Raw genomic sequence first — 16,670 nt, 5'->3', positions numbered from 1 at the left:
TAACTATTTAAAGTGTATCGACCCTCTCATTTACTGGATTTGCGTTGAGTAGGGTATATACTTGTATAGGTTATAATGAGCAGCTTTGCGAGATCTCTCGATTTCCAGTGTATTTTTATGTTTTTTATTCAACCTCGAAAAAGTCAAACTGAATTGAAGGTTTTCAAATCCAGTGATCAAAACTTTGAGCTCCACATATGGGCAGGTGAGGGGAGCATGACAAAAACCCTCGTAAAGGCCGCAAGAGATACATCCAAATCCTTCGAATTTCAGCTTGCTTTTTAAAAAATATTAAAAAGACAGAGAGAGGGAGGGTGCGGGGGACGGGTTGTCAAAGATTTATTTCTCTCTTTGAAGTTTGACCTCAAATTTTTTTCCAAGAACCATTCTTTGGGTGGCTAATTGGATGGAAACTAGTGGGCGATAATCATCATTGTTCTAGAACTTAGTCGATAGAATAGAATATAGAATTAAGTCGATTAAGCCTAACTTCGTTTTTTCCTTTGTTTTTGAAATTTCAATTTACAAGGGCTCGTTTTAAGTAGTTAATGGCTCAAATATTTAAAAATTGCTCATAATGTCCTTAATGGCGCAAAACAATTTAATCCACAGTATATGTGGATCATTGAAGAGCATGAACATATTTAAACATTTATGTATATTTTGTGATGGACAGGGTATTTGAATATTAGACAAATCGAAAAATACAAGATTTTCAAATCTGGCCTCACACAATCTGAACCTCACACAATCTGAAGCAATTACCAAAGCAATGTAATTGACAAATTGCTGATAATACTGGGGTTGACTGATATTTTCACTGAATCACCTTGTATAATTTCTTTACCTCCAGAACCGTGGTTTTCCCATTTTCAGTTACGCATGATGTGCAACATATTCTCCTCCTGTGGCATATTGTCTACCCCTGACCACTAATGGCATCGATGAATGGCACTCATGTCACGCCTTTTTTTTTTTGTATGCAAGATCGAGGCTCGTGAAAGAGCTAACATGAATCACAAAAAAACAAACGGACACATAAAAAACATAATAAAGGGAGCGGGAGACAAGATGGGGAGAGAGAGGGAAGCACACAAGTACAACACTAGAGAACAGGGACATCGGGAGATCTGTGGGAGGGAGAGGACTTGGGGGGAGGAGGCATTCGAAGGGGGGTTGGGGGGAGGGTGGGAGAGGTGTAAAGCTGCTAGAACTTCAAGGAAAGAAGTCGGTATTTCAAAAAAATGGATCTGGGGTGAAATTAACGGTGGTAGAAAAGATAAAGGTTTTGGATGGGGGAAGATAAGAGATGGTGGTGAACAGCTGTTTTAAAGACCTGGAGGGAGGAGTGGGATTGAAGAGAGTGAGGGAGTTTGTTCCAGAGGCGGGAGAAAAGAGGAATGAAAGAGTGAAGGTGAGCAGAGAGTCTTCATTTTGGCAGCTTAACAGGGTTGCTGGCAGATCTTGTGCGACCTGAAGGAATATTTGGGGGACAGAGCACAGTCGAGCTGGGGGAGCTAGGCCGGAGAGGAGTCGGTAGAAGACAGAAAGTCCACCAACCTGCCTGCGGTGAGTAAGTGAAAGGCCCTCGGAGTTAGCTTCATTGTGGGAGATTCCAATGATTCTGAAAGCTTTTGTTTCAACAGCGTGAAACCGAGCTAGGTGTGAGGCAGGAGCACAGGCCCAGAGGGGGGAACAGTATTCCATTGAGCTGTGGAATGTGGATTAAAGCCTTGTATGTGGTGAGGAGCTCAGGTGTGCCAAGGAAGGACTTCGCATGGCGGAGGATGCCCAGTCGGCGACTGGCTTTAGAGGCCAGCTTGGAAATGTGGTTTTCCCAGGAAAGATCATGGCAGATAGTGAGACCCAAAGGCTAGCTGGCCTCTAAAGCCAGAACTTATTGGAGAGGATTGTTGAGAAAGTAGATTGGAGGGTTTTCCTGTCGGTCTTTTCGGAGAGACATCGTAACAGTGTGAGATTTGTCAGGATTGAAAGACATGTTCCACTTGTTTGACCCGTTTGTGATTTTGTGCAGGTCTGCAGAGGGTGAGGAGGCTGCAGACTGCCAATCTGAGGGATGAGGTATTGAGCGGCAGAGAGTGGAGTCATCATCAAAGAGATAGAGAGGATTTTCCAGAGAGTTGGAGAGATCATTGATGAAGACCAGAAAAAGCACAGGGCCCAGAACACTGCCTTGGGGAACTCCAGCCTGAACAGGAAGGGGAGATGAGAGAAATCCATTCAGGTCCACACGTTGGCAACGACCAGAGAGGAAGTCTGCAAGCCATGTGTGGAGATTTCCATGGACACCATAGGAGGAGAGTTTGGTGAGCAGAGCGTGGTGCCAGACCGCACCGAAGGCACGTGATATGTCAAGGGAGACAGCTCTGATTTCCTGTTTGGCGTTGAGGACCTCCATCCATTGTTGAGACAGCAGAAGCAGCATGTCCAGAGTAGAATGACCTGGTCTGAAACCAAATTGATGATCGGAGATCAAGCCATTGGAGAAGAGGAAGGATTTGATATCCGAAGCAATGGTGGATTCCATGACTTTGCTGATAATTGGGAGAAGGCTGATTGGTCTGTAGTTGCTAGGATCTGTTTTTGCACCTGTTTTGTGTAAAGCGGTAATGTTGGCTGATTTCCAAGCTGATGGCAGATGACCTTGAGCAAAAGAGAGGGTGAAGAGAACAGAGAGAGGGTGTGAAAGAGCGACAGGGCAGGATTTAAGACCCGTGGGCTGATACCATCTGGTCCAGTTGCAGATTCAGAGTCGAGGTTTGACAGAAACCTCTCCACCTTGTCGGCAGAGAAGGACACAGAGTCCAGGAGCAGCTGGGTTCGACTGGGTGCGGTGGGTACAGAGAGAGAGAGCATTTCAAAGAGCCTTCCAGCATTTTGTTGAAACTTGCTTCTTCCCTTGCTTTGTTGCTTTGTTGAAACCTCCAACCAAGTGCATGGAATTTACCTTTCCATCACTGACCTGCCTTTTCTTCCATACCATGCCTCAAGTTTCTTTCTTTGTAATTAATGCCCTAAGCAGCCCAACTTGGACATTGGGATATGCCCAACCTGCCATGTTTATTTTTTTTGTCCCATGTTGTTCTGAATATTTTATGTTTCGTTGAGTCCACATTTTTTTCTCGCAGTTTTGTCCGTTTTCCACGCTTTACCCTGTCATTGCCTCACTCCACATTCCATCTGTGCACATTAGCCTGTGATGTTGATGGAACGAGTCCCGAGGCTGAGGAGTGCGAGGTGCCACAGGGTCAGCGTGGTCCCAAAAATGGCCTTAGCAGTGTCGCAGCACCCGTGACAAACACAAAACGAATTCTTTTCTTTAAGAAGGTAACCACAGGGGCGATTCCCTAAGGGGACCATGACCCCCATGTGGAAACATCTTTGGCCTGTGCAAACCACCCGCCTGCATAACATTGTAGTTGCTCTTGGAACCTTTTCGTTGAACTCTTGGAACCATCAGCTTATGGATGGTTGAAAACTTTTTGTTTGAATCTGGAATCTTCATGTAAGTTGCTTTACTGTTCATGTAAGTTGCAACTTCACCTGCCCTCTCACCTCTCCCTGCCATTCCTCCCCATCATCTGCCTCAGCCCTCCCTGCCATTCCTCCTCATCCCCTTCTGCTGGTCTGCCTTCCCCCTTCTGGTGGTCTGCCTCCCCTATTCTGCTGGTGTGAATCCCTTTTCTACCACTCTTCCTCCCCTATTCTGCAGCTCTGCCTCCCTCTTTCTTCCGTTTTGCCACCCCCTTTTTGCCGCTCTGCCGTCCATGTGTGCTGCTTTTCCCTCCCCATTCTGCTGCTCTGCCTCCCCCTTTCTGTCGCTCTGCCTCCCCCTTTCTGTTGCTCTGCCTCCCCCTTTCTGTCACCCTGCCTCCCCGTTTCTGTCGCTCTGCCTCCCCCTTTCTGCCGCTCTGCCTCCCCCTTTTGTCGCTCTGCCTCCCCCTTTCTGCCACTCTGCCTCCCCCTCCTTTATGCCACTCTACCTCTCCTCCCACCCCTGCTGGGTGCTCTAACTATTTGCCTCCCCAGTTAAGTGCTCTAATCCTCCCTCACCTCTCTGGTCAGGCAATCAGACTTTCCTCTTCCATGTCAGGTGCTCATGACTCTCCCATCCCCCCCCCCCCCCTCCATCAGGCTATCAGACTCCCCTCTTCCCCCTCCCCCCCCCCCCCCCCACACCGCACTGCTCTACCTCCTGTTTATCCGATACTTTTTTTTTCATTGTTGGCAAATACATTTGGGTTATTTCTGTGTAGACCTATTTGGTAAGCCACTGTGGGCGATGTAGTATCATTTGCACAGACCAAAGATGGTATAGCATGTGCTCAATCTGCCTGTGTGAAAGATGCTGCATTTCTGTCTTTTCTTAACCAAAACACTCTCCTCTTTTCCTATGCCTATTCTGCTTGCTCATCTAGCTAAGCAAAAACAGAAACTGGTAAGTGTGCATGTCTTCTCTGGTAGAGTATTTATGTGATGGTTGTTCAGGGAGTGAATATTAGAATCTGCCTTGGCTGCTTGTGCTGCTTTACACGTTCTGGGTTTGCATGCAAATAATGGCTTTTACTTGACAATGCTTATGTTTTGTTTTTGTTGCACATGCAAGAGTTGATCCTGTAAATGAGCTTCTTTCGTTTGTTTTTTTTTGCCATCAAGAACAGAATGGCAGAGTTCTTTAAGTAAAATTTCCTTGTGTAGCTGGCATTAGCTGTTTATTACCTGAGTATTCACTGTTTCCTCCTAATGGAATTGTGCTTCTGCGTGGCGCACAGGCCGAGAGCGTTCCACCTTACGATGTGGTGCCTTCGATGCGACCCGTGGTTCTTGTTGGTCCATCTTTGAAAGGATACGAGGTATAGAGATCTTTTTTTCTTTTTTCTTTCTTCAATTTTTCTCAAACTTTAAGGTGTGGTTCCTCTACTAAGTTTATTTCAGCTGGACATTCGTGAAAATACTTTTACAAATTTGTTGATGTAATCTCCCTGTCTTTGTAGGTCGCTGCCTCAAACATTTTTCATTTCCCACTGATCCTATACCCAGTAATCATTCCTTTGTCACACCTCTCATACCTTCCTTTAAAATTGATATATGTGGGAAAAGTACATGCCCAGACCAGGGATCGAACCCAGGTCCTCTGGTGAACCGTACCAGTGCTCGGCCATCTGAGCTATCTGGGTGACCCTGACTTAGCAAGCAATTTTCCCACACATATAATTGCCACTCTCTTTCCGTCAATGCTTCCGGGGTACTCGCTGCCAACCATAGGAACACCAACGGCCTGAACACAAGAGGGTCTTCCTCCAATGGGGGGGACAAATCCATGTCCTTTATTATCAACACCACTCGGGGCGTAGTGAAACAATTACATTAATGAACAGGATTAAAGACGTGACGGCGAGGTCACGTCTTTTCGAAGCTGCTCCATGCGCTCACGCTCTCGAAGCTAAGTGATCTTTCACAATCGTGTTTTTGTCGAGACTGTATCTATCTTTCGGTGTGTGTACCTATAGCGTGTCTTTTGGAAAATTTTCGGTGCTAATTTTTCGTACATGTTGTGAGAAACCACCGGTGAAACCACCTGTTCTCACCCAGATTTGGTGCCCCGCCCACCGCGTGACGTGACCTCCTTTGAGCCTCACGCGATTGGTGGAGGGTCAGAGAGCGCGGTCGCCATCTTATGCGACGCACACGGCTCGAAGGCTCCGAGTGGGAAATATCATAAAAAGGGTTTTCCTTGAAGCCTCCGGACAGCCGAGTTGGGCTGGTCGAATACCGTTCTGTATTTTACGAGCGAGTAACTCCAGAAGAGAACGAGTGATTCCCGGCTTCGTGTTGGAGCTACTGGCCGACCGTTCCTGGCGGCCTTGTGCGGTATTCCATCCTGGTATCCTCCGAGTCCCGGAGCCCGTCGATTGGAGCCGCGAGTGATCTTACCGGCGTCCTGTTGGAGCGTCTGTTGCCGACAGTTCCTGCCGGCTTGTGCAGCATATTACCTTTTGTTACCTTTCATGGTTTTTGTGATCGAGCCAATAAATAATCGTGCCTTACCCCTAGAAGGCCGATTAAAACACAATTGTGTTTATTGCGTCTCTTTTGGTTCCCTACGTGGATTACTTGAAGCCCGGACATTTACGTCCGTATTCCGTGCTGGGATACATTCCACAGACGGGATCGCGACAAATGGGTTGCTCGTCCTAGGATCATTCAAGTAAGAGCCATTCGATTGAGACGGGAATTCTGCAGTGGACGACATCTTCTGGCATCTGTTCATCGCCTTCTCACCAGCGGACGCCGTCTTGGAGGAACTTTCTCGCCGTAGGACGCTGTCTTGGGCAGAGAAGTGAATAGCCTCGGATCCCTCCAAACAACCGACAAAGAATAAGCGAATAGCCTCGGATCCCTCCAAACAACCGAAAAAAAAAAAAAAAACGTGAGTATTTGTACGTGGTATTTTTCTCATTGGCAATTTGATGTGCGGGTGATATTGCGTAGTTGTGTCGTATTTCCCCAACAGAGCGTTGTGTTTGAGCGTTGTGTTTGAGGTTGTGTTTTGTGCCTGGTCGTATGATAACTCGTAGCCAAGCTATGTCGACCAGGGAAGTGAGAGTTCAACCTGATCATGTTGACAGTCACGTGGGTGGCGAGGTGAGCGACGCAAGCAGCCTTGACCCGGTCACTCAACCCGAGATGTTAGGAAGCGATCCCATCATGACTAAATGCATGCGTTCGCCCTTCTGGACCGGGCTGACTCCGGTTCAACAACTTGACATGTATAACAGGGAGAATGACAGGGCAGAGGCAGAGCGTGCGGCAGCAGCAGAGAGAGAGCGTGCAGCAGCAGAGGGAGAGCGTGCGGCAGCAGAGAGAGAGCATGCGGCAGCAGAGAGAGAGCGTGCGGCAGCAGCAGAGGGAGAGCGTGCGGCAGCAGCGAGAGAGCATGCGGCAGCAGAGAGAGAGCGTGCGGCGGCAGCAGAGAGAGAGCATGCGGCAGCAGAAGCTGAACGCGTCAGAGAGCATGAGTTGCGAATGTTGACTGAACGACTGCGGGCAGAGGGGTCTGCTGCAAGAGTCCCGGAAACTGTTCATGTTCGTTTGCCGGACTGGACGGGAGACACGAAGCCAGAAGCGTATCTGGAGATGGCGGAGAAGTTGTTGGCTGCCGGTGGCATTGATGAGAGCTTGTGGGTCGGCCATCTTGTGAGCCATCTATCTGAGAAGGCGAGGGAGGTATATGCGAGGATGGCAACCGAGGACGCAAACAAATACAGGGCATTGAAGGCCGAGATTTTGAACGCCTATGCGGTGTCCGCATGTATTTATAGGAGAAATTTTTTCAGCTGGACTCGTGAGTCCAGTCAAACCTATGAGGAACATTCGCGGGCCTTGTGGGAACAGCTGCAGAGATGGTTCAAGGGGAGCAAGGTTGAGTTACCTCAAGCGGTTGCGGAACTCCTGGTGCGTTACCGTATCGATCAACAGCTTCCGCCTGACTTAGCATTGTTTCTTGTCGACAAAGACACTGTTTCCTTGGCAGACTGCGTCAACCTTATTGATAAACATGTTTTGGCGTGCAAAATGCTGCAAGTCACGCAGTCGCGTCGTAAGACGGAGGAGTCTGCGATCAAGACCGCCCCCCGTCTGCCCGGCGGCTGGATCGAGGGGAGGGGTTCTCCGATGCCCTCCACTGGTGGCGGTCGCGAGCCGCAGACCAGGGCAGGGCCCTGGTGCGATTTCTGCAAACGCGTGGGGCACGGTGAAAACCGCTGCTTCTCTAATCCCGCTAGTCCGGCCTACCGAGGCAACCCTCCTGTTACGTCGGAGGGAGATCAGTGGAGCTCATCCGCCGGGCCCTCGTACACGACGGTGGCATCGGTGACCGAGGTCACTGCCACCGAGGCTAATTCCATTCATCCACTGTACCAGGATTATTCAGGGACAGCCTTAGTGGGTGGCCCTGATTCGATGCTGAAGTTTGAGGCCCAATACCTTCGGGATACTGGGGCGACACGGTGTGTTCTCCGGGCGGGGGTAGTTCCGGCCTCTCAGATGCGTTATACCGGCGAGTATACCCTCCTTCGGGGCATTGACCGGGTTCTTGGCCGGTATCCCCTTGCCCTCCTCGAGGTCCGGAGTGACATTTTTAAGGGTCCAGTGACCTGTGTGGTGGTACCCTACTACCCGATACCCGGGGTCTCCTTGCTGATTGGCAATGATGCCATGGCCAGGGAGGAGTCATTGACTCTGACCTGTGGGGGGGTCACTAGATCCCAGAGTAAACAGGCGGAGAGAGTGGCGGAGTCAGACATATCTTCACTCTGGCCCGAGGAGCCTAGCGCCTCGACTCCAGTTCCCGACGGTGACGTTGCGTCAGCTGAAGTCCACCCGAGCCTCCCGTCAAGCCACCCTCAGGTGCCGTGCTCCTCAGGGACCGCTCCCGCCATGTCGCGATTCAGCAGGAACGCTAATGCTAAGGTATATGTGGGAAACCTGGGCAATGGAGCAGCGAAAGCCGAGCTAGGGAGGGTCTTCGAACATTACGGACCACTCCGCAACGTATGGGTTGCTCGAAACCCACCTGGATTTGCAGTTGTTGAGTTTGAAGAGCCACGAGATGCTGAAGATTCGGTCAGAGCCCTTGATGGAAGGTTAATTTGCGGATCGCGTGTGTGCGTCGAGATGTCGAATGGCATGTCGCGGCGGCCTCGTTTCAGACGCCCTTTGGTCCGCAGGCCTTTCGACCCGAACGATCGATGTTACCAGTGCGGTGAAAGGGGTCATTACGCATATGACTGTTGTTCTCGACACCGGAGGAGTACCCGCCGCTCTAGGTCTCGGCCCGTTTCCTTCCTGTCAACGCTTCCCCCAACTTGAGTTTGGCCCCCTTGCCTCTCTATTGTGCTTTGTGTGAAGTGTAACTCTTGTAGGGTAGATATTAATGTGGTGTATGGTGTTAAAATTTGTGTGTGAAAAAAAACAAAAAACCAAACTGGTTCATTGTTAACCTGTTAATGCCTGTTAATTGCCTGTGCGTTAATAATTGCGTTATTGTTGCGCTATTGCGTTGCATTGTATTGTTGCGTTGTTGCGTTATTGTTGTTAATAAGTGTTAATAATTGTTAATTGCGTTAATTGCCTGTTAGCGATTACCGCCATCATCTTGCCATGTGATTTGCACCTACTACAAATACTGGTTTTAAAAACGCCGTCTATTCGACGGGGTTTTACTTAGGGGGGGAGGACTGTGAGAAACCACCGGTGAAACCACCTGTTCTCACCCAGATTTGGTGCCCCGCCCACCGCGTGACGTGACCTCCTTTGAGCCTCACGCGATTGGTGGAGGGTCAGAGAGCGCGGTCGCCATCTTATGCGACGCACACGGCTCGAAGGCTCCGAGTGGGAAATATCATAAAAAGGGTTTTCCTTGAAGCCTCCGGACAGCCGAGTTGGGCTGGTCGAATACCGTTCTGTATTTTACGAGCGAGTAACTCCAGAAGAGAACGAGTGATTCCCGGCTTCGTGTTGGAGCTACTGGCCGACCGTTCCTGGCGGCCTTGTGCGGTATTCCATCCTGGTATCCTCCGAGTCCCGGAGCCCGTCGATTGGAGCCGCGAGTGATCTTACCGGCGTCCTGTTGGAGCGTCTGTTGCCGACAGTTCCTGCCGGCTTGTGCAGCATATTCCCTTTTGTTACCTTTCATGGTTTTTGTGATCGAGCCAATAAATAATCGTGCCTTACCCCTAGAAGGCCGATTAAAACACAATTGTGTTTATTGCGTCTCTTTTGGTTCCCTACGTGGATTACTTGAAGCCCGGACATTTACGTCCGTATTCCGTGCTGGGATACATTCCACAGACGGGATCGCGACAATGTATACACAATCGTCGGTTAATGGTATCGAGTATTCTGCGGCCTAGTACTCGTAGGCTTAGACTACCGTACCGTCTCCGACCTTGTGGTTTTGTTTTTCTCTCAGCGATTCGTCGAATGCGCTGAAATTATTTTCGTTCTCTGTTTCGTCCCAGTCGTTCACCCCGTACCTCCTTGTTTAATATCTCTACTCACAAAAAAAAACCCCAAAAAATATTTCCTTCCCAGGTCTTATTCGTTTATTTGTTGTTCTTTTTGTTCGTTCGTTCTTCGTTCGCGATCACGCGGTTAGAAATGTATAATCTCTCCCCTGAACAACTATTTTCTCTCATATATTATAACACCCTTTTCTTCTTTTCCTACAAAAGGATGCTTTCGTCTTGCTCACCAAATCTATTCATTCCAAAAAATATATATAATACCATCTCTTACAGTTCCTCCTTTCTACATTCCCTAAACTATCCAGAACTCCACCCCTCCTCCAGTGTCCTCAAACGTATTTTTGACTCGAAGGTCTCAAACTCATTTTGCAAAAAATGTTCGTTTCCCATGAATCGTACACTTTTCAAAATCCAATCTCACCCCTCCCCTCCAAATCCTCCCCATCACCCATCCCTTTCAAATCTCCCCCCTTGCCCCTTCCCTCCCCTCCCTCCTAAACTCCCCCCACACCCCTCCCCTCCGAGACTCTCCCTCGCTCCTCCCCTCCTAGACTCCCCTCTCACCCCTCCTCCTCAAAGCATCCTCCCTGCTTCTTCCCCCTTCCAACTTTCACCTTCATCTCCCCAAACCTTCTGCCTTGCTCTTCCCCCTCCTCAAATAACACCTCACTGTGCCTCACCCAATCTCCATCAAACCTTTTGTCCGCCCCATTCTTCCCTTTCTCCAAGCTATTCTGAAATCTCTGAAATCTCTGACACACCTTCAACAGCTCTCCCTACCTCTTCCTCCTCTTCCACATCTTACCCTACCCCTCCCCCCCCTGTTCTGGACCCGATGCTCCCCCTTCCTCTTCATTAACGGTATGGACCTCAAACATCCAGGGCCTTCGCTCAAACTTGACTGACCTCTCCATACAGGTTGCTTCTGACAAACCAGATGTGATCTGCTTAACAGAAACTTTCCTCCTTCATGATGTCTCTGATGCCTTGGTATCTCTCCCAGGTTACTCCCTCCTCCGGTATGATAGACCTGAGCCTCGTCCTGGAGGTGGGGTTGCTATCTTTATAAAAAACTCTCTTCCTCACTCGCCCTCCACTGCCCTCTCTCCACCTCACCCCCAGGAATACCTTTGGCTACGGCTTCCCCTTCGCTCCCACCTTTTGTTCATATGTGTGTTGTACCGTCCACCAAACAGCGATGACTCCATCTACATCTCACTGTCTGATAATATGGACCAACTTCTATCTACCCATCCCAACTCTCTCTTCCTCATATGTGGTGATTTCAATTGTCACCATGCCAGTTGGCTGGGTGTGGGTACCTCTCTCACCAGCCATGGCTCTTCAGCAAAGGACTTCTGCGACTCACTGGGACTGACACAATCTCTCAATTTCCCGACCCGGATCTCAGTCAACGGAGCATCTTCTCTTCTGGATTTGGCTATGACAAACTTCCCTGAAAATGTCTGCTGCTCTTCTTCTGCTCCAATCGGCTCATCTGATCATGTGCTTGTCAAAGTGGACATCTCTCTGACCATTCTCAGAGAGCCTCCTCAGCGTCGACGAGTCTGGCATTTCACTCAGGCCAACTGGCACGGTCTTCAAGCAGCCATCAATCATCTGGACTGGTCTCCCATCTCTACCGCCTCTGACATCAACTCATCCTGGGAATTCTTTCAAAGTAAATTGCTCTCTCTCATGCACAGATTTATCCCATCTCGTCTTCAGTTGTCATACCCTTCCTCCCGTCCATGGTACACGGAATCTTGTGGTGAGGCTGTTGCCCTGAAACAACTTGCTTTCGTCTCCTGGAAAGCAAATCCAACGGAAGGAAATCTCATTTCCTTTCACAAAGCCCGAAACAAGTGTGTGTCCACCCTCAGGAGAGCCAGGAAACAATATCTCACCATTCTCAAGACCGAACTCTCTTATCTGTCTCCCTCTTCCAAATCCTGGTGGCGTCTGGTCAAATCTGTTTCTGGTGTTTGTTCCCCCTCCATCCCCTCCCTCACCTCAAACGGCTTAACGGCTGACTCCGCACGTGAAAAAGCTGAATGCCTCAACTCTGTGTTTGCCTCTAAATCTTGTGTCCCAAACCCATCCCTCTCTGTACCCACCGTACCCAGTCGTACCCAGCTGCTCCTGGACTCTGTGTCCTTTCCTCCTGACTAGGTGGAAAAGTTTCTGTCAATGCTCGACTCTGATTCTGCAACTGGTCCTGACGGCATGAGCCCACGGGTCCTAAAATCATGTTCTTCTGCTCTTTCACTCCCTCTTTCTGTTCTCTTCACCCTCTCTTTTGCTCAAGGTCATCTGCCATCTGCTTGGAAATCAGCCAACATCACCGCTTTGCACAAAAAAGGTGCAAAAACAGATCCCAGCAACTACAGACCAATCAGCCTTCTCCCAATTATCAGCAAAGTCATGGAATGCCTCAAATCACAGACTGCCATGCTGCTTCTGCTTTCTCAACAATGGATGGAGGTCCTCAACGCCAAACAGGAAATTAGAGCTGTCTCCCTTGACATTTCACGTGCCTTCGATACGGTCTGGCACCCTGCTCTGCTCACCAAACTCTCCTCCTTTGGTATCCATGGAAATCTCCACGCATGGCTGGCGGACTTCCTCTCTGGTCGTAGTCAACGTGTGGCCCTGAATGGGTTTCTCTCATCTCCTCTTCCTGTTCAGGCTGGAGTTCCCCAAGGTAGTGTTCTGGGCCCTGTGCTTTTTCTGGTCTTCATCAATGATCTCTCTGACTCTGTTGAAAATCCTCTCTATCTCTTTGCTGACGACTCTACTCTCTGTCGCTCCATTCCTCATCCCTCAGATCGGCAGTCTGCAGCCTCCTCACTCTCTGCAGACCTGGACAAAATCACAGACTGGTCAAACAAGTGGAACATGTCTTTCAATCCTGACAAATCTCACACTCTTACAGTGTCTCTCCGAAAGGACCGACTGGACAACCCTCCCATCTACTTTCTCAACAATCCTCTCCAAGAAGTTCTGTCGCTCAAGCTTTTGGGTCTCACTATCTGCCATGATCTTTCTTGGGAAAACCACATTTCCAAGCTGGCCTCCAAAGCCAGTCGCCGACTGGGCATCCTCCGTTGTGCGAAGTCCTTCCTTGGCACACCTGAGCTCCTCACCACATACAAGGCTTTCATCCGCAGCTCAATGGAATACTGTTCCCCCCTCTGGGCTGGTGCTCCTGCCTCACACCTTGCTCGGCTTCACGCTGTTGAGGCCAAAGCCTTCAGAATCATTGGAATCTCCTGCGATGTAGTCAACACCGAGGGCCTTTCACTCACTCACCGCAGGCAGGTTGGTGGTCTTTCTGTCTTCTACCGACTCCTCTCCGGCCTTGCTCCCCCAGCTCTCTCTGTGCTCTGTCCCCCCAATATTCCTTCAGGTCGCACAAGATCTGCCTGCAACCCTCTTATGGTTAAACTGCCAAAGTCTAGGCTCTCTGCTCACCTTCACTCTTTCATTCCCCTTTTCTCCCGCCTCTGGAACAAACTCCCCCACTCCCTTCAATCCCACTCCTCCCTCCAGGTCTTTAAAACAGCTGTTCACCACCATCTCTTATCTTCCCCCATCGAAAACCTTGATCTTTTCTACCCCCGGTAATTCACCCCAGAGTCCTTGCAGTGTTCATATGTTTTATTCCTTTCCCACCTCCCCCCAAGTCCTCCCGATGTCCCTGCTCTCAAATGTTGTATTTGTGTCCTTCCCCCTCTTCCCCCTCTCTTTTGTGTCCTTCCCCCTCTCTCCCCATCTTGTCTGCCGCTCCCCTTGTTTTTTGTCTTTTTGTGTGATTAATGTTAGCTCTTTCACGAGCCTCGATCTTGTATACAAAAAAAAAAATTAAAAAAAAAAAAAAATAATAATAATTGAATTGATATATGTGGGAAAATTATGCATGCTTGGTCAGGGTCACCCAGGTAGCTCAGATGGCAGAGCACTGGTACGGTTCACCAGAGACCTGGGCTCGATCTCTGGTCTGGGTGTGTAATTTCCCCACATATATCAATTTAATTATTTAATCCTGTTCATTAATGTAAAACCTTCCTTTTGAATGCATGAACTCCTCCTATTCCTATGTTAAAACATTCCACAATTGATTTTTCTTGTCCTTTCCATGCGTTGAGACAACAATGACCAGAAAAAAGTTTCTATTTTCAAAAGACAAAATATCTCATTTTTCACTAAATGGGCTAATTGATCATTCTCCATACCTTTCTAGATCCTTATTCAGGATGAGAAGAAACTTTCACACTAGTCACTTGTATTGGTGTCAAAACACACTTTATCAACATTAATAAGCAGAATTTGTGATTGGATTTTAAAAGATTATTTGTCATTGGCTTGCATCCTGTTTCCTATTTATTTTTTGAAGGTGACAGACATGATGCAGAAAGCACTGTTTGACTTCTTGAAGCACCGATTTGAGGGACGGTAAGTAATGTGAAGCGAGTCATTTCTACTTGCTGTTTTTTATGTTTACATAGCTGGTGCTCATGGAAGAGCTAGAATTAGTACATTGAACAGATCAGGACACAACGGGACAAAGGGAACAGTTGAGGGGGGTTGGGGGGGGGGGGGGCAAACACCAACAGCAGAAATGAAGGCCTGGGCAGAGGCAGACTTGGACAAATAATGGATGTGGGGACGAATGAGGGGCAGGAGAGGATGCATGGGGTAGGCTAGATGGATACATAAGGGAACTCTCAGGAGAGAAAATCTGTAAATTTGGAAGGAGGAGGGCTTGGGGTGGGGTTAACAAGGGTACAAGAGATCATGGTTTTGAATTTGGGACATCTGAGATGGTGAACAGCTGTCATGAAGACCTGGAGGGAAGAATGAGATTGAAGAGAATGTGTGGAAGTTGGTTCCACATGCAGGAGAAAAGAGGATCAAAAATGAGTGGAAGTGTGCAGTGATCCTGGATTTAAGTAGATCAACCAGAAGGGGTTCAATGGTGGACCGTGTGAGCCCTGCAGAAACCTGGGGTGGGATGGACAAACCATGGAAGGCACAGATGGTGCAAGGTGAGAAAAGAGACCACTGACCTGCCTTCAATGGTGAAGTGATAGACCAATAGACTCAGCTTCATCGTGGGAGATTCCAATAATATTGAAGGCCTTGGTTTCCACGGCATGGTGCTGAGCAAGAAGTGAGGCAGGGGAGCCAGTACAGAGTGGAGAGCAGTACTCCATCAAGCTATGGGTGAAGGCTTTGTAGGTGGATAGGAGTTCAGGTGTGTCAAGGAAGGACTTTGTATGGAGGAGGATGTCCAGTCAGCGGCTGGCTTTGGAGGCCAATTTTGAAATGTGGTTTGCCCAAGAAAGATCATGGCTGATAATGAGACCTAGGAGTTTGAACGACTGAACTTCCTCAATAAGGTTGTTAATGAAGTAAATCGGAGGGTTTGCCAGACGGTCCTTTCGGAGAGATAGTGAGAGCATGAGATTTGTTTGAAGAGAGGGAAGAGGCTGAGGCTGTTATACACAAACCCAGGAATGCCCATTTTCCAATCTGAATAATGCCAGGATGTTAGGAGATAGGTGATGGCAAAGCTGAAAATAAACTAAAACCTTATTCATTAGTTTCTTTCATTTCCCTGAAGATGTTTTCCCTTTCCCTGAAGGCCACCAATATTTCTTCTATTCACTTATTTATTCATGCTCATGGTTTTCTCTCAAAATAAACATTTTCTGTCACTCTCTTACTTCCTTTTGCTTATCTTGTAGTCTTGTGTATAGCAATGTATGTCTCAATGCTGAAAGCAGTTTTTGAGTAAGGTGACATTTTTTGGCATTGTTGCTTCTCAAAGCGGAATTTCTTAGCTCACATTCTGTAAAACGTGACAGATAGAGTATGTGCAAGGAGTTCTCGATTATAAGTAGTCCCGTTATCCGTTTTTAACTCAACTGGACTATGTCCAGCTGAGTTTTTGTCGACACCCAGTGTCTGTCGTCCGTCTGTCGTCTGTCTGTCTGTCTGTCTGTCTGTCTGTCATCTGTAAACAATTCGACGTCTACGCTCTAAAAGTCACAAATATTGATCAAATGTGATGAAACTTTTTATGCAGCATCTTTAAGACATAAACTAGTTTGGGATTGCATTTGGGCGTTGCACGCCCAAAAATGGGCGCGGCAGGGCGGCCATGTTGAAAAATCCATTTTTGTCATATATTTTTAGCACATATAAACTATATCGTTTGTGGTTCTATTATGCATATTCTAACCATATTGATATAGACCAGTTGAGTTCAGGTTCACTGGAACCTCTAGTTTCGGTATAACGTTGTTGATGCATTCACACTCTTTTCTGATATAAGTAGGTATGTTTTGGTATAAAAATGAAAAATGTAAAAGAAAAAAAACCCCAAAAACCCTGGAAGTTGTATATTTATTTTCCTCTTAATGCAGTATGAGTGACAAATGATCGTCAAGCGAGGCTAGTACGTCTGTGAGCAAGAGGAGACGCAGTGTGGACACCTTGCAGACTAAATTTGTTGTTTTGAGGTGGTGTGATGGTGGTGATCGTACAATGCATGTAGCCGCCATCTTTGGGATACCCGTGACGACTGTGGGGACAATCAAAGGGAAGGTGAGAGCC

The 16,670-nt window shown here is 48.2% G+C and overlaps 1 protein-coding gene across 6 annotated transcripts in view; it reads left to right on the top strand.

Moving 5' to 3' along the window:
- LOC137435054 (voltage-dependent L-type calcium channel subunit beta-1) overlaps positions 1-16,670 on the top strand; it is a 262,933-nt gene that overhangs the window by 208,162 nt on the left and 38,101 nt on the right. For 4 of the 6 annotated variants that reach the window (XM_078785030.1, XM_078785026.1, XM_078785035.1 and 1 more), the window contains 3 exons: positions 3,215-3,348; positions 4,794-4,874; positions 14,446-14,504. In XM_078785030.1, coding sequence (XP_078641156.1) covers positions 3,215-3,348; positions 4,794-4,874; positions 14,446-14,504 — 274 coding nt within the window. Of the gene's footprint in view, positions 1-3,214; positions 3,349-4,439; positions 4,460-4,793; positions 4,875-14,445; positions 14,505-16,670 lie in introns of all 6 variants that reach the window. The other 2 variants (XM_078785041.1, XM_078785038.1) reach the window with 1 other exon arrangement.

The sequence above is a fragment of the Myxine glutinosa genome, chromosome 1 (assembly GCF_964187855.1).
Source record: "Myxine glutinosa chromosome 1, kmMyxGlut1.1, whole genome shotgun sequence".
Taxonomy (NCBI): domain Eukaryota; kingdom Metazoa; phylum Chordata; class Myxini; order Myxiniformes; family Myxinidae; genus Myxine; species Myxine glutinosa.
The sequence above is the reverse complement of the archived record's forward strand: the minus strand, read 5'-3'. Positions and strand labels throughout refer to the sequence as shown.